We start from the raw sequence: 17581 nt of genomic DNA on the forward strand, positions 1-17581 counted from the left end.
AGGAAGGCTTCCTGTAGAAGGCGACCTAGAGTTGATGCTGGTCCTATATCCAGCCCCTTTTCCCAGGGAAAACAACTTGTTACATCAGCTTATATAAGTTTGAACCTCAGGCTTAAGGGAAAGGTAACATCCAAAATTCTTTTTTTTCCTGTTTTTTTTTGCAAGGCAATGGGGTTAAGTGACTTGCCCAAGGTCACAGAGTTAATTACCCAAGATTCTTGACACCACCAGGTAGTCAGGCTCATGGAGGCGGCCAGTGGTACTGAAGAAGGTACCAATATAGCTGGTGCTATCAAAAAAAAAAAAAAGAAGAAAGCTAGGTCTCTATCCATTCATTAACAAGGTAAAAAACATTAAATGAGAGATGACCTTAATATCCTCCAAGGCTACTTCCTGCCTGGGTTCCAAGGTAAAGGAACCACATTTAAAGCCCAAAGAGGAAAGAGACCCTAATGATGTCAGTTTCCTATCATGCCTTAGGGTCTCAAAGCTTCATCTGTGTCTAATTTAGAATTTAAACAAGCCAATGTTTTATAGATGAGGAATCCGAGTATAAATAAAAGTCGGTATTTCTTTTCACCTTTTGGGAGTATAGTCAGAGCTGAGGAAGAACAGCAAGAGATGGGTGTCATGGATTCATATGCTTCTGACTTTTCCCACTCCCTTTTTCAAAGGTATTGCTACTATCACCTCCTCTGACCCTAACGGTTGCCTCCTAGAGTTCCCACACAACAATCTGGTTCTGCTAACTCTGCCATCAATCTATACTCCTCAGGCATCTCTCATTTAACACATATCTCAGAAGATCCTTCTTCATCTTCCCCCTTATTGAAAAAAACAAAAACCTGAAGTATAGAATGAAATCTCCCTAGATCTTTATAAACAAACTTTCACAATTAGTGACTGCAATATTTAATAGAAAAAGGTTATGGCAAATCTCAGTGCTTAAGAAATCACTCTGTGAACCCCAGAAACCAGCTGGCCTGTTGTACTCCACTAAAGTCCTAAGTAAACCAACCCCTGTCCCCAGCAAAATAGCTAAAAGAGCACCATTTAAAAGCTGAATTCTTCTTAATCCCAGGATCACATATTTGGAACTGGAAGGGACCATAAAGATTTTGCCCATCCTATGGGCCATTATCCTGGCTGGGGACTTGACTGCAAATGGGCCAAAAATTCAATAAAGCATTTTTATTCTTATCATTATTTATGTCCACAAAAATATTCCATGCTTCAATATAAGTAAACTATATTTAGCAGGAGACTAAACAGAGATTCCTGCACATAAGGTATTACACTTTCTCAAGTACATATAAGATGTTGTTGGGTTCAAGAAAAGGCACATTCATTTAAAAGAATGTGTATTTTAGTAGCCCTTCAAATTGTACTTTCTCAATCAAAATGTGAGTGGTCCTATTGTTACAATGTGCTAGGTCTGAGAATTGTTTTAGATGTTAAAAAAAGAATCTCCATATTCAAGAATGACTTTTTTTTCTCCTCATCTGGATCTAGAGCTGTTCAGTCTTGATTCAGTTTACCTTTTTTTTTTGGAAACAATCACAGTTAAGTGACTTGCCCAAGTTCACATAGCTACTAAGTGTCTGAAGCTAGAGTTGAATTCAGGTTTTCTTGATTCCAGGACCGGTACTCTATCTTTTAAGAGCAGCATTTTAAAAAATGAAAAGCATCTCACAGAGGAAGGACCTGAGGCCCAGAGAAGCGAAAGGTCAAATGGGTGACCATTGGAATCCTTTTATAAAGGAAAAAAAATCTTATCTGAAAGTAAATATATTTGATAAATTTTAATTTTCAGAAAATAAAACACAGTTCTTAGTCAAAAGTCACAGATAAAAAAGAAAAAATAAATATGGACAGAGGAGAATAGAAGAGACTAAAGAACAAACTTCCCAATGGTTTAAAAAAAAAAGAAAGCAAATTATTAGCAAATTATAACCTTGATTGCTGGCAAAATCCCGTAATATATTAAAGAGACAGCTCACGAACAAATCGAAAAGGCAACAGTTAACAGAACAGATTAGACCAAACTAACCTTATTTCCTTTTTTTTTAACACGGACAGATTGAGATAATGTTGCAGGTAAAGTTTCCCTAGATTTTCACTTTAGCAAAGTATCTGATCAAGTATTCCAAAGTCTTCTTTCAAACAAGAGAGATAGATAGATATGGTCTGGACAACTGGGTGGTTGTGGAATTGGTTCCATAGTTAGACCCAAAGAACTAGTCATGATTCTAAGTCGACTTGGCAGATCCTCTGGGGAGTCCAGGCAGAGGTTGGGGCATTTAACATATTTATTGACACAGATGGTACAAAGCTAGAAGAGACAACCAGTATTCAAGATGACCAAGAAAGAATCCCAAAGGACTATGACAAGCTGTAACATTGGGTTCAATCTAGTAAGACTAGGATAAACGTGGGGTCCAAAAAATATATTAACCTCAAAACCTTAAGGCGCTTCAGATGGTCTGGCAAAAAAGACTGTGGCTTTGACCTACATTAACACTAATGTCATCTTGTGCTATGTTGGAAATATAAGGAGATCAGGGTCCTATTTACACTGTGCACTACTCAGACCGGACTGCATCTGGAGTATTAGAATCACTTCTGAGCACCATATCCCAGGAAGAACATTGGTTAAAGTGAAAAATATTCAAGGGAGAGCAACCAAGACATTCATATGACTGAATTCAAGTCAGAAGAGGTCAGACTTGGGGTCAGGAAAAAGCCTAGAGTGGCTATGTTAGATCTCTTCAAAGGATGGATGAGATTACTTTGGGCTGACCTCAGATGGCAGAATTCAGAACAAAAGGCAGATTTAAGTTTAATATCAGTAAAAGCAATTAGTACAACCCCAAAGTATAATGAGGGCACTCAGAGTGAAGGCTTCCTCTACTTTGGGACCTCCTTTTTTTCAAGTATGTAGTAGAAAAGGCTCTTATATAAGGAAGGTGGGGTGGGAAATGAGACAAGATGGCCCCAGGAGCCCCTTCCAACTCAGAAATGTGATACTCCAACGAGCCATTTTTCTAACAGCTTTTCTGAAAAGAAGATAATGTATTGGAAAAAATCTCAAAATTTATAAAGCATTTAACTTAGACATAACCATTCACTGGGAAGTTGATTGGTCCCACAAATTAAAGTTTAAACTTCTCATTTACAAAGTTTAGCATTTCAATTCCATTAAAAAACCAAGAGGGACAACCCCTCAAACCTAGATTTACAATAAAATAAAAGAACAATGAGGAATTATTGAAATAAGAAAGAGTATTTACCTTCCAAGTGTTTTTGACATGATGTACTTTTCTCTTAATTCACTAGGATAAACAGATTGATCGTCTACAGTCAGATCAAAAAACACAAAAACTATGAAGGAAAAAGCACAGAAATTAGTCACATTAATTTTGTTTTGAATTCAAAAATAACCATTTCTAAATTTCAACAATCCAATAGATAAAATGTTAAGACACCCTGTAAAAAAAGATGACTTAAATATTTCCTAAAAGAATAAATATTTAAACTAATGAAAGTAATGTAATAAAATACTTGGACAAGAATGGAAGTCCACTTGTGTTTTGCAAAGTTAGCACAGTATTTCCACCTCAAGTCTAAGCAGCACAAAATGTGAGGCTAGTTCTTCAATTACAGAGGGTTCTACTGTGAGGCTTACTATTAAGAGAATCACAAAAATTAGCACCAGACTAAGATTAAAAATTTGATTAGGTTGAAACTAAGAGTCCAAAGAGATCCTGACCCTCTTTCTAAGTCTGGAGAAATCACACTTTCCAAACAAATCCCTTCTGTTTGTATTATTCAGCCTCAATCCAAACAGCTCACATTTAACTCAATATAGTAAACGGAGTCATGAATGAATTAACTTTTTCAAAATGTGTGTCAAAGTAGATAAAGCAACTCAAAAATGAAATGGTTCCAAAATAGATATGCACAGCAGTTTGGGAGGGAGGGAAGGCATTGGCCCCTGGAGTCAGCAGGAAAGGATTAATGTAGAAGACTGGACTCCCTTGAGCTAAAGGAGTTCTCTATAAGGCAGAGGTAAGAGAGAGGACACCACGGCAAAGGTCCTCCACTGAACAACTAGACAACTATACAACTACACAACAACTCTCTATGTACTCCCACAGAAGCATGGAAATTAAATTCAGAGTGTCACAAAAATCTAAAGTCCCAGGCATGAATTAGTTACAGAAACACTCCATTCTTCTCATCATAGAAAAGTTAGGGGGCTATGAGGGAAGAACACTGTTCAATAAAATCTTGGAACTGTACTTTCTGTTATTTTTTTTTTAATTAAAAGGAAAGGTTAAGTGATTGCAAGCAAATGATTATAATGGTAAAAAAAAAAAAAAGAAATCAAAGAACTTTTCCCTACAAAAATCAAACTTATAAAACACCTTCATCCAAAGATTTCAAAGACCATTTTGAAAATAGATGCATCTTGGCAAGGGTTATAATGAATTAACATTCATAACTCAATCTTACTTTTCGCCCATTTTCTGAAGTTTAGCTCAATTTTCTTATACGTCACCAGACCACAGGAAAGCCCCAAGACTACTTCCCCTTCCTCACTTCATGTCTCCCAATCCTCTCCACCAATAAGGAACAAGATGGTTCAATACCTACATTCTGTTTTTTTTACTCTCTTTAACTGTGTAAAAATGTGTAAACATCAAGGATGGAGGTCCTCATGCTGACCAATTGCCTTGGACCCAATTTGGTTTTGCAATCAAGGGACTTGCTACATAAATCATCATCTGGTTAGTCTCAGAATCTTTAGTTCTCCATAATAAAAGCAAATCCGTGTTCACATTTTTCCAAGTTCCAGCCACTATTACTTATTTTAGATTTTATACTCCTAGATATCTAGGAAGCAATACATTTTGTAAAGTAAAGGACACATTAACATACACATTTAAAAGTTTAAAACAATGTCATTTGACTTTGGAGAGACTTCTCAATTTGTACATAATGACCAAGGGCTGGTTAAGAAGGAAGAATTTTTGAGATGGTATGAGAAGAGAAGAAGGAACTTAGAAGATCTCGAGTCCAATCTCTTTATTTAACAGATGAGGAAACTGAGGCTAAGAGGGGTGAATTGACTTGCCCATGATCACCCAGGGAGTAAGATGATCTGATAAGATGATTTGAGGCTTCAACCCCAAAGGTTTTTCCACTGTCCCTCTCTACTTATCAGTGGTTTTATTACCCATACCCAAAAACTTAAACAGAAGTATAGAACTCCCTTTTGAGAACATTGAAGCAAATTGTAATAACCAATGTTGGTTTGGTCAACACTATTCTCTTGGCAGGGAAGCGAGACGCCAGGAAAACTACAGATAAAGACACTACCAATGCTGTCTACATGGTCAGATATGATCATGGGATCAGCTGGTTTACCATAACTGTTTTGTGATCAGAGGCCTGCGTTCATCTATTCCTATTTCAGATGAGGCAAGTATAGGTCAGAAAATAAAAGAGACCTGCCCAAGGTCATATGGTCAACTGCTGGAACTTACGTTGCTCAACTTCTCTTTACTGTCTGCTCAGCTCTCCTAATGGGAAACTAATGAGCCAAGTAGTTAATAACACTTTTCCTAGGCTGAAAATAAATTCACGTTAAATGACAACTGGAATTATTACAAATACTGTCTTTTGTTTGAAATAAAAAAAACATTCTGATGATGACTTATAACAACAATCCTAGCAAGTGGCCAGTTTTCTTTCCCAATTGCAACATGTAAGAGAATGAAATCACATCTTCACTACTTCCTTAAACTCTGAATTGTCACCTAGATATAAAAAACATCCAAACGGACAAAGGAGAGTCTCTGAAAGACGAACACACACACACACACACACACACACACACACACACGGAGTTTGGTGAAGAAATGAAGAAATATCAAACTCAAAAGGGAAATAAGCAGGGAGAGAAGAGAGAAGGGGAGAACAAGGGAGGAAAATATCAGAAGGAATAATCCTTAAGCAAAACAAACTTTCTATTCCAGAAGGGTAAATTTAAAAGGGCGGGGGAAAAAAGAACTCTTTTTCTAAGAGTGTGCCTCTGATTGATTCTTAGATAAACTGAAGTACAGAAATGATTTTCTAATTATTATTTTATTATTTTTAGATATTTCATTGAAAGAAATATAAAAGACAATTTCAGAAACTACTAAGTCTGGGTTATATGAATTAATGAGGAGGAAAAGGGGCAGAATCAGGAGCACATTTTATAAAAAGGACATTCAACACTGTAAAGAAAACCAGCTTTGAAGGACTTTAGAATTTTGGTCAGAAGTACCCCGTGAACACATACTCTCCCACCTTCTGACAGCATGAAGGAGGAGACACACATCTCTGGCATGGCCCTTGGAGGGAGATGCCTTGGCTGACTCTTCTTATTTTTACAAAGGATTTCCCCCACTTTTTTTTACTCTCAATTAATTGAGGGAAGGTTAGTTAGCGGTTGTGATAACAAAAAAAAGGCCATTGCACCATTTTTTCATATGCACAGAAGACAACAGAAAGTGTAGTAGGAAATGCTGGCAGGTAAGTCAGTTCTGAAAATCATGAGATTTAGAATTTCATGTGGAGTCCTCTTTTTTTTGTGTTCCATGGGTATGGAAATGCTCTTTTTTTGGGGGGGATGTCTGGATTCAGAAAAATAAAAGACAAAAACAAAAAAATCAAAAGCATAGGTATAAAAAACAGACTTTTCCATAATAAGGCAAACTATCTATCTAAAACCAGGAGCCAGCATTATTTCTAATGAAATAACACTTGCAAGTCTTTCCAATATCACTTTCATTTGAAATAGTTCTAGGAATGCTAAATAGTATAATAAGACAAGGAAAAATAAGTGAAGGAATAACACAGCCAAAAAAGAAAATAAAATGAGCACTTTTTGCAAGACATTATAGGAGAGAATGCTAGAGATTGAAGAAAAAGTGGACAATTATTGACTTCAGTAAAGTAGCAGAATATAAACTCAAAGGAAAAAAATCAGACCTTCTATATATCAGCAAAACCCACATGGAAGAAATAGAAGAAAATTCTATTTAAAATATCTACAGAATGGGGGCAGCTAGGTGGCACAATGGACAGAGCACCAGCCCTGGAGTCAGGAGTACTTGGGTTCAAATCCGGCCTCAGACACTTAATAATCACCTAGCTGTGTGGCCTTAGGCAAGTCACTTTAACCCCATTTGCCTTGCAAAATCCTAAAAAAAATAAAAAAATAAAAAAAATCTGCAGAATGTATAAAAGAGCTGGGAATCCAGCTACCAAGAAACACATGTGAATTATAGGAATTCAACTTAAAAAAAAACTCTTAACAGACATAGTTAACTTCATAGATTAACTTCATTCTCAGACCGTGCAAATAAAATTAAAATGAAATACTATTTAAATTAATTAGCGGATTTACTGCTATTCCAAACTACCAAAGGATTTCTTTATAGAAATTAAAAAAAAATTCTTTTGGAAAAAATAAAAGATCACAAATCTCATGGGAAATAAGGAAAAATGGGTGGGGGTAACAGCATTAAACTGAAACAAGGGGGCGGCTAGGTGTGCAGTGGATAAAGCACCAGCCCTGGAGTCAGGAGTACCTGGGTTCAAATCTGGTCTCAGACACTTAATAACCACCTAGCTGTGTGGCCTTGGGCAAGCCACTTAACCCCATTTGCCTTGAAAAATCCTAAAAAAAAAAAACAAAAAAAAAACTGAAACAAAACTATTGGGGGGGGGATTATATTTCAAGGAAAAAGAGGAATTGGTACAAACTGGTTCGTAACAGTATTATTTAGAACAGTAAAAATGTAGAAGCCATCTAGGACCAATAGGGCAATGGCTAAGGAAACAAAATGGGATACAAAAAATGCCAACTTTGCAGTTATTCAGAATCTTGAAGGATTGATGATGTTCATAGCGTACCATTTATAACTCAAATTTTTTTACCCCTGCAGCAATAAGCCTCTCTGGGCTCCTCTAGGCTTGCCTTCCAACAACACATCAACAAGCAAACAAATGCCTACTGTGGGTCAGGTACTGGGGTAGGACAAGAGGAGCGCTTGGCCATTCTTCCTGCCATATTTGACCTCCTGGTGCAGTTAGACAGATCCTGCTCTTCTTCACTGGCAGCTGTCAGAAAGCCTAGGTCATCTACATAGTAGCACTTGTCTCTTTGCCAGATCTTCAACCAGGTCATGTCTGCTAATTGTAGGTGTCCCCCAAGGCTTGGTTGTAGGGTCTCCCCTCTTTTCCATATTTCACTGAGTGATCTTTCACTTCCATAGGCTCCACCATCATCTCCATGCTGATTATTCTCAGATTTAATTATCCAGCCCTAACCTTTCTGCTTACCTCCTCACATTTCCAAATGCCTACTGGACATCTCAAATAGCCCAACCATCTTAAACTCATCATGTGCTGAACTGAACTCATTTTCTTCCCCCATAAGCCTTCCCCCTTCACTTCCCTATTATTATAGAGGACACCATCATCATCAACCCAGGTCCCTCAGGCTTAAAGACTAGGAATCAGGGCATCTAAGTGGTGCAGTAGATAGAGCACTGGCCCTGGAGTCAGGAGGACCTGAGTTCAAATCTGACCTCAGACATTTAATAATAACCTAGCTGTGTGACCTTGGGAAAGTCACTCAACCCTACCGCCTTGCAAAAAAACAAAAAACCAGGAGTCATCCTGGACCCCTTACTATCTCTCAGTCTTCCTCCCCGCCCTTCTCAGCCCCATCTCATTCAAGTTGTCCTAGGCCTGTGAATTTCATCTGTATAGCATCTCTCAAATACGACCCCTCCTCCCCTTTGTTCCTTGGTCCAGACCCTCATCACTGCTTACCTCTACTACTGCCACAGCTGCTGGGGGTTGGAGAAGGGGACTGTTGCCTGCCTCAAGTCTCTCCCCTCTCCAGTCCTCCATTCATTGAAAATGATTTTTTCTAAAAAAATCTCATGACTTCTCTCACCTTCCCTGTTCAATAAGCTCCAGTGGATCCCTATGACCTCCAGGAACAAAGCTCTTCATCATCCATCACTGCTCCCCACCCCACCCCCCACCTTTCCAGTCTTCCCTCTCCATCCCATAAGCCTGGTCTTTGTTGTTCCTCTGTATCTCAGTCCTGATCATTTTGCTGGGAATGCTCTCCCTCCTCATTGCCACCTCTGGCTTCACGTTCCATCTTCTAGAGGAAGTTAGTCATGATCCCCTTGAATCTGGGTGCCTTCCCCTGTTAATTCTCTCCAGTTTTCCCTACATCCTGTTTGCTCCTGGAAGTCTGCTCCACCATTAGATGGGGAGTTCCTCGGGGCAGGGACCATCTGTTGCCTACAGTAGGCACTTAATACATGTTTACTAACTATGATGAAAAATCATTGACTTTGATGGAAAGCTATATTAATACCATGTTTAATAAAAAAAAAAAAGCCAGACTAAAACAATCTGTGCACGCTGGCTCACAAATATTACAAAAAGAAAATCCATGACACATAACAAATCACAGGTTCTTTCTCCTCTACGCAAAACAAGCCCACAAGATCACAGAAATGCAGGCTGGTGCGCCAGGATTACCTTTGTTGGTAGGCACGGACAGGGCAATCTCACAGTTGTTACTTAGTGGCAGCTGCTTTTCTTTCCCAACTAGCTCTCGGTTTACAAAGGTCCCGTTCCCACTGTGATCTTCAATGTAGGCGATGTAAGAATTCTTGGGCCCTTTTTCCTAAAATGAAAGAGTGAAAGGAGAGTGGAGGGAATGGCACAGGTGACAAATCTAAGAATGGTGAATAAGTCGGTGGACTCAGGATCAAAGGCCCAGGCCAAGGGACCTACCCGAAAAATCCGAAAATGTTTCTTGCTGTAGGTTCGGTATTTGTCCGTTTTTTTAAGTCTGGGGTGGTCAAAGGTGTACTCACATCTTTTATCTCTGCCAAACCAGTATTCATTTTCCACACAATCTGGAACACAAAGAAAACACCATCTCCATCTCTTCCTTTTCACATCTTCGAAGCAGACTCTGAAGAATAGATCTGTCAAGAGCTATTTCCCCCCCCAATCATCCAGTTAAAGTATGTTTCAATTTACTTGGGAAAAAAAATGCCAGTTTCTCTACAAAGGACCAGATTTTAGGCCAGTCAGGGATACTTACCCTGGAGTCTATGAATTTTTTTTTTTGTATTTTGCTAACTGTGTTTCCAGATAATTGATTTCCTTTGCAACCCTAAATATTTTATATTAGCTCTTTTAAAACATTCTTTTCAGAAGTGACCCACACAAGTTTTACAAGTTCATACATCTGCCAAAGGAGCCCAGGGCACAATAAAAGGTTAAGAGCTCCTGTTTTACACCTAACTTGCCAATATTTTAAAGAAAGCAAAACATTATGAAGACTTTTTTAAGTCAAACCTATCTCTACCTTGGTCCATGCAATCTGTGTTTAACCTTGCTAGCTAACAGATGCACTTGAGGATGGCCTGCTCACGCACACAAAACCGCCAATCTCAAGGCCTTTTAAACTCAGCCTCCTGTCAATCAGCTCACTGGCCCTTCCCCTTCCCTCTTCTGCTACAGGTATATTTCTTTGCAAGAAATTCAATGTTCACATCCCAAATGTTTAGTTACAATGGGAGTATGTCAAAAGCCAGATGCCAAGGGCCTTTAATGGTTGCAAAATGGCAAATAAAAAAAGTGGTCCCTTTGCCAGTCACAATGGTGGAAGTTTTTATCACACAAGAAGAGCTGACAGGGGGTAAGGTGCTGTGAAATAAAATGATGCAAGTGGCATCAGTTTTCATAAATGGAGGTGAGAGGAAGGTAAACAGCAAACTGGGGGAGGGGGCCAGTGTGATGCTTGGAATTCAGCAGAAATGACCCAGCCCACTTTTCCTGGTCTGGACTTATTGTGGGATACTTGCTTTGGACAAACTGGAGATCACTGCTCCATACTCTTCTCCTTAAGCCCCACCCTGCCCCCAGTTCCACTGTCTCCAGCTCCCAAAGCGGAAGTCACTCCCCTGTTTGAAAGCTGCCCAGGCCCTCAATATTTATAGTGTCAGAGGCTCCTTTGTGGGGCACCTTCCGGCCTTCACAACTAGGCTGAGCCTGCTTTCCAAGGCCAAGCATATATTCTATTACTTCCCTTCCCACACTTGGGGGCAAGGGTCAATTGTTGGGTGTCCCCACAACACTGCCTCTCATCTCCTCGCTTTTGTACCAGTGCTCCTCTGCTTCACCTCCTCCTGAGGCCTTTCCTGCACCCCTACAATCTAGATCACCCCCACCTAAGGGTCAGGTTGCCATGTCCCTAATTCTTGATGACTTAAAGCACACACCATCACATCAAATAGGACCCCTCGTGAGTTCCTACCTTGAACTATACGAGGACATGCTGAGCTCCCATCCCATGTGCCCCCTCCTCAAGAGGCTGTTCTCACAATCCCATCAGCCTTGGGTACCCCTTCCCCACTTCCCTACCAGGGACCTTCTATCCAATGGGCAGCTCAGATAAGCTTTTAGAGTGGGTATTCCCTGAGGGCAGGACCTGTTTTTAACCTTGATGTGCATGGCCAGAAAATGTCCTGGACAAGGGCCCAGACTGAAGACAGGGATTGAGTCATTTTGGTTCTCTAGAATCTGACACATTGGCTGCTGCTTCCTGAAAGCTGTGGATTCATGATGGGCAGGGAAAGGAGTGTGGGACATGGAGCCAGAGGACCCTTCATGAGTCTCTTGGGTCTCTTCCCCTGCCATATCAGATTTGCATTTAAGAGCCAAGTCACTGATGGAAGCTAACTTGGCCCTGGGTCACCAGCCCCCCCCCCCAAGAGGGCCACAAAGGAACCCACCCTTACAGTCCTTGGGCCGAGGACATAAGGACACTCTCAGAACCAGCCAGCCCATTTTACACCTAAGGAAACTGAGGCTCAAAGTCCCCCCCCCAGGTCATCCATGGAACACAAGGATTGGAAGTTATCTCTCATTGTACTACAACAATACAGGGGCAATGACAGTGAACACTTGGTTAATATTATCTGCCCCAAATGTCCATTTTCTTATGCTAGAAAACTCCCCTCTCTAGAACAAGTATCTCCCTCAGGATAATACAAGGTATTATGGTTCAGTGGAAGAAGTAGCAAACCTGAAGTCAGAGAGAGCTGTGTTCAAGTCCCACAACTTCCATTAATGAGTAATAACTCCCAAGGATGTTTAACCTAGCGCCCCAGTTGGGGTGCAGTCCCCAGGGACAAATCCTCTGTCTTCAATGCACTGACATAAGCCAAGATATATGGAGGAGGGCAAAGGGCCCCAATGGACGTGAAAGGCGGCACAAATCCCTCATCTTAGTTTGGTCCCACCATCCCCATTAGCTCCTGTTCTCCTCCTCTCCTGATCAGTTCTATCATCATGTATCTAAGCAATGAGGATATCCTCCTCCTCATACATAACATTTATGTAGCATCTACTGTATAGCAGGTGCTGGGCCTATTATTTCCTTTGATCCTCACACCAACTCAGGGAGGGATTAATGTTATTCCCATTTTATAGATGAGGAAACTGAGGCAGACAGAGGTCATTAAGTGACTGGTCAGAGTCAGACAGCTTCTAAGTATCTGAGGTTGGACTTAAACCCAGGTCTTCTTGACTCCAGGTCCAGCACTCTCCTGCATGACCAGGCTGATGCAAGCACAACCTCTTGGACCCTATTAGAGGTGACTTCACCCTCTCCTCAGGTACAGCAACTCAGACTTCTTAGCAGCAATGATCACTACATCTCATCACCCTTCCTTCCTTCAAGCAGATTTCTCCTCCCTGGAGCCCATCAACCAAACCTTCAGTTCTCTTGGATGTCTATACTTTGTCTTTCAATCTCACAAAAGCAGCTGTTTCCTCCAAGGTTCCATAAAGCAACCCCTCCTCTCCCAGATTCGTTTCCCTCTTTTTTCCCCCTCCCCCCATACCTATTCCATTTTTATGGTGTCTTTTAGTTCCAGCTAATGTCCAAATCTCCACTGAGCTCCAGATACCAGGAAAAGTCACCTCCTCATCCCTACCCCACAGCAGCCTTTGGAGAGCCTCTGTCCACATCCAAGCTTTTCATTTCCCTTTTCTAAAACCTCAGTTTCTTCAAACAGAAAATGTTGTCTATCATAGGGGGAACTGTGGGAAATGCCCTATGCAACCATTCAAGAACAGACAGCAGTCTGGGTCAGGAGTCAAAGCAGAGAATGAGGAACTTGGGCATCCTTAAGGCCTGCGTATAAACTCCAGGGAGGACTCAACCTGGCAGAACGGGGACTCTCGATGGGGTGGGATCTAAATCACTGACCCTCTCCTCAGCAATGCCCCTTTAAAATCAACCTGTCTAAAAACAGAAACTATCCTTTACCTGCCCCATCCCCACCCCCACCAGGAAGGAAATGCTTCATTAAGTACCAAAGACCCAGGCACTTTGTATCTATTATCTCATTTGATCAGCACAACAATCATGGGAAGGAAGGTTATGGTGATCCCCATTTTATAGTTGAGGAAACCAGGGCAAACAGAGGTCAAGTGACTTGGCCAGGGTCACCAGGCTAGTCAGGTCTTGTTGTCAGGCTCAGCATTATACCCACTGCGCCACCAAGCTGCTCTCACAACAAAGACTCCAAGATGATGATGATTTTCATTTTTGATCTTCCTCCTTTTTCTCCTACACCTATACCTCAAGGTTTCTGTAGGATTCTTTCCTCTTCATCATGTGATACCCTTGGGCCACTGGTAGCTAACAGTTGTCCTCCCTGACTTAGTCTCTCCCCACTCTAATCTATCTGGCCCAACCCTATTGAACATGGTTCTCAACACATCTCTCTCCAGGTCAAAAACCTTCCATGGTTCCCTATTACTAAGAGGACAAAGTTAACAACTCCACACATGGTATCCCATCCTTTCCAGAACCTGTCTTTTGAATAAGGATCACAACTTGGCAGGCTGATGGAAGACCAATTGAGTCACTTATTATAATAATCTGTACTCTGTCCAAAAGTCCCTATATTGCTCCAAATGCACTAGGAAACTAAACACTTTTGAAATGGAAATTAAAAAAGATTTTTTATTAATAAACTAAACATTATGATCTGTTCCATAGTCAGACTTTCTAGCCTCACATCTTACCAAGGTTAGAGAATCCATCTTCGAGAGCCCACAGCCGGCCCCAGGGCTGAGGGAGTTCTTCTGGTTCTAGGTCCTCAGGAATGGAAGGAAGGTCCTGGGTAGGAACAGTATCTAAGGAACTGATAGTCCCTGAGCTGGAGTGGGAGGACTGACTGTGGGAGGCCCCAGAGGAAGAGCTGGAAGCATTCTGCGACTGGGACTGGGACTGCGACTGGGACTGGGACTGGGAGGTGCCTTGTGACTGCTGGGAGCTGCCTCCTGTCTCTCGGGACATCTTTGCTTCAAAAGAAAGTGAAAAGCAGCAAATATGAGTCTGGGCATCCAAGACTTGGACAATTACTGACATATCCAAATTCAGGCATAAAAAGCAATTACTGAAACAAGACAAGAAATGTAAAATTAAGTTCCTTAGGACTAGGAATTAGGATTAGTCATGTAAATCATGTAACTAAGGTTAGCACTAGCACCATAAGCACAAAAATTATAGTAATAACTAACATTTCTATAATGTTTTAAGATTTGCAAAGCACCTTACAGATATTTACCCTCAAAAAACAATTGTGGGCAGAGGATAAGATTATCATCCCCTGATCAACTTGGATGGACTTGCTCATCCCATCAGTGCAACAATCAGGGACAATTTGGGGTTCTCTGCAATGGAGAGTGCCATCTGTATCCAGAGAAAGAACCATGGAGTTTGAACAAAGTTCAAGAATTATTCCCTTTAATTTAGAATAAAACAACCTATCTTATTGTCTGATCTTGTTATCTCTTATACTTTTTGTCTCTTCCTTAAGGATATGATTTCTCTCTCATCACACTCAATTTAGATCAATGTATACCATGGAAACAAAGTAAAGACTGACAAATTGCCTTCTGTGGGGGGTGGGGGGGAGGGAAGTAAGATTGGGGGAAAAACTGTAAAATTCAAAATAAACAAAATCTTTAATAAAAAAAGAAAAAAATTATCCTCATTTTATAGATGAGAAAACTGAGGCAGACAGAGGTGAAGTGATCTGCCCAAGATCATACTGCTAATAGGTATTTAAGGCTGGATTTGAAAACTCAGGTCTTCCTGATATTCTGCTCTCTATGTCTCTATGGCATAGCCAATCTTTCCCCATCTTCGAGCTCTCACTTCTTATTTCTGGGCTTTGACCAGGCTACCGTCCATTCTGTGCTTCCTTAAATCCCTAGCTTCCTCTGGGAAGGTCCTTTCTGTGGCTTAACACACAGAGACAGACAGACAGACCCACTCCCTTGATTGAATGTGAACAACTGTTCAAGCTGGGAGCAGCTCCTTGAGGGCAGACTGTTCTTCTCATCACCCTAACCCCTAGCACTGCCCTCCATAAATGCTGGGAATCCCTCTGACACTGCCTTCAGACACTAGGGTCATGTAACATTTTAATGATGATGTAAACGCTTCTTTCAGCCTCTCCAAGTCCTTCAAAAACACCAAGGGACCTTTAGAGATGACTGAGTAGAAAGACTTTAAATCTTAAAGCACTAGTAAAATCTAAATTATTAATAGGCCCCGCCCCATTTGCCTGTCACCAATTAATCTGCCAGGAAAGCTTCTCAAATAATTCAGTTCCACTTGGTGTCCAATCATCTAGACCAGTTTGGGAAAACGAAAGGTTGAGGCTGGCCCTTCCTCACTGCCAGGAGACAGAATGGTCTCTCCTCTTGGCTGTCTTCACCCCACCCCAGCTAGCTCTCCCTCTCCCAGCTCCACCTGTTTTCCATCTCCCTGCTTCCTTCTCTCCCTTCCTTCTCTCGCCCTCTCTCTTTCCTTTCTCCCTCCTTCCTTCTCTTGCCCTCTCTCCCTCCTCTTGCCCTCTCTCTTTCCTCTCTCCCTCCTTCTCTTGCCCTCTCTCTTTCCTCTCTCCCTCCTTCTCTTGCCCTCTCTCTTTCCTCTCTCCCTCCTTCTCTTGCCCCCTCTTTCCTCTCTCCCTCCTTCTCTTGCCCTCTCTCTTTCCTCTCTCCTTCCTTTTCTCTCTCTCTCCTTCTCTTGCCCTCTCTCCTTCCTTCTCTTGCCCTCTCTCCCTCCTTCTCTTTCCCTCTTTCCCCTCTCCTTCTCTTTCCCTCTTTCCCCTCTCCTCCTTCCTTCTCTTTCCCTCTCTTTCCTCTCTCCTTCCTTCTCTCTCTCCCTCCTTCTCTTGCCCTTTCTCTTTCCCCTCTCCTCCTCCTTCCCTTTCCCTTTCTCTTTCCTCTCTCCTTCCTTCTCTCTCCCTCCTTCTCTTGCCCTTTCTCTTTCCCCTCTCCTCCTCCTTCCTTCTCTTTCCCTCTCTCTTTTCTCTCTCTCTCCCTTCTCTCTCCCTTCTCTTTCCCCTCTCCTCCTCCTTCTCTTTCCCTCTCTCCTTCCTTCTCTCTCTCTCCCTTCTCTTGCCCTCTCTCTTTCCCCTCTCCTCCTCCCTCCTTCTCTTGCCCTCTCTCTTTCCCCTCTCTTTCCCCTCCTTCTCTTTCCCTCTCTCCTTCCTTCTCTCTCTCTCCCTTCTCTCTCCCTTCTCTTGCCCTCTCTCTTTCCCCTCTCTCTTCCTTCTCTTGCCCTCTCTCCCTCCTTCTCTTTCCCTCTTTGCCCTCTCCTCCTCCTTCCTTCTCTTTCCCTCTCTTTCCTCTCTCCTTCCTTCTCTCTCTCCCTCCTTCTCTTGCCCTTTCTCTTTCCCCTCTCCTCCTCCCTCCTTCTCTTTCCCTCTTTCCTCTCTCCTTCCTTCTCTCTCTCTCCCTTCTCTCTCCCTTCTCTTTCCCCTCTCCTCCTCCTTCCTTCTCTTGCCCTCTCTCCCTCCTTCTCTTTCCCTCTTCTCTTGCCCTCTCTCTTTCCCCTCTCCTCCTCCTTCTCTTTCCCTCTCTCTTTCCTCTCTCCTTCCTTCTCTCGCCCTCTCTTTCCCCTCTCCTCCTCCCTCCTTCTCTTGCCCTCTCTCTTTGCCCTCTCCTCCTCCTTCCTTTTCTTCCCTTCTCTCTCCATCTTTCTCTCCTCCCCCTCCCCACTTCCTCCCCGAAGCCCCGCCCCTCGAGCCCCGGGCACGGGAGGGGCGGCTTCTCCGCAGCCCCGCCCCCAGCCCGGGCCTCCGGAGCCCCCGGGGCCGATTCCCGCCGCCCCGCGCGGGGCCGGGCCTCGGGCCGGGCCGGGGCCGCCTTCGGCAGAGCGCGCGGGGCCGGGCCCGGACCAGCCCATTTCCCAGACGGGCAGACCGAGGCCTCGCGCCGCGGGAGGGCACGTGGGGCCCCGCGGGCAGCCCCCCCCGCCTAGCGGGCGAGCCCACGGACGGAAGCCCGGGGCCCCGCGGGCTCACCGAGGGAGGGCGGGCCGGGCCCGGGCACCGGCCGCAGGATCCTGGCCCAACGCGGTCGCCGCGCCGCCGCACCCGCACTGCGCCGCCGA

At 42.8% G+C, this 17581-nt stretch overlaps 1 protein-coding gene across 5 annotated transcripts in view; it reads right to left on the reverse strand.

The window, feature by feature from the left end:
• CHEK2 (checkpoint kinase 2) overlaps window positions 1–17574 on the reverse strand; it is a 44511-nt gene extending 26937 nt beyond the window's left edge. For 2 of the 5 annotated variants that reach the window (XR_012472320.1, XM_074206225.1), the window contains exons 1-4: window positions 14197–14720; window positions 9880–10004; window positions 9622–9769; window positions 3291–3381 (exon numbers count right to left, since the gene is read on the reverse strand). Coding sequence is in view for 4 of the 5 variants with exons in the window: in XM_074206225.1 (XP_074062326.1) it covers window positions 3291–3381; window positions 9622–9769; window positions 9880–10004; window positions 14197–14542 (710 nt within the window). In the remaining variant the exon portion in view is untranslated. Of the gene's footprint in view, window positions 1–3290; window positions 3382–9621; window positions 9770–9879; window positions 10005–14196; window positions 14721–14741; window positions 15925–17492 lie in introns of those variants that run through there. The other 3 variants (XM_074206226.1, XM_074206228.1, XM_074206227.1) reach the window with 3 other exon arrangements.
• Between the last annotated feature and the right edge of the window lie 7 nt (window positions 17575–17581).

Source organism: Macrotis lagotis, chromosome X, assembly GCF_037893015.1.
Source record: "Macrotis lagotis isolate mMagLag1 chromosome X, bilby.v1.9.chrom.fasta, whole genome shotgun sequence".
Lineage (NCBI taxonomy): Eukaryota > Metazoa > Chordata > Mammalia > Peramelemorphia > Peramelidae > Macrotis > Macrotis lagotis.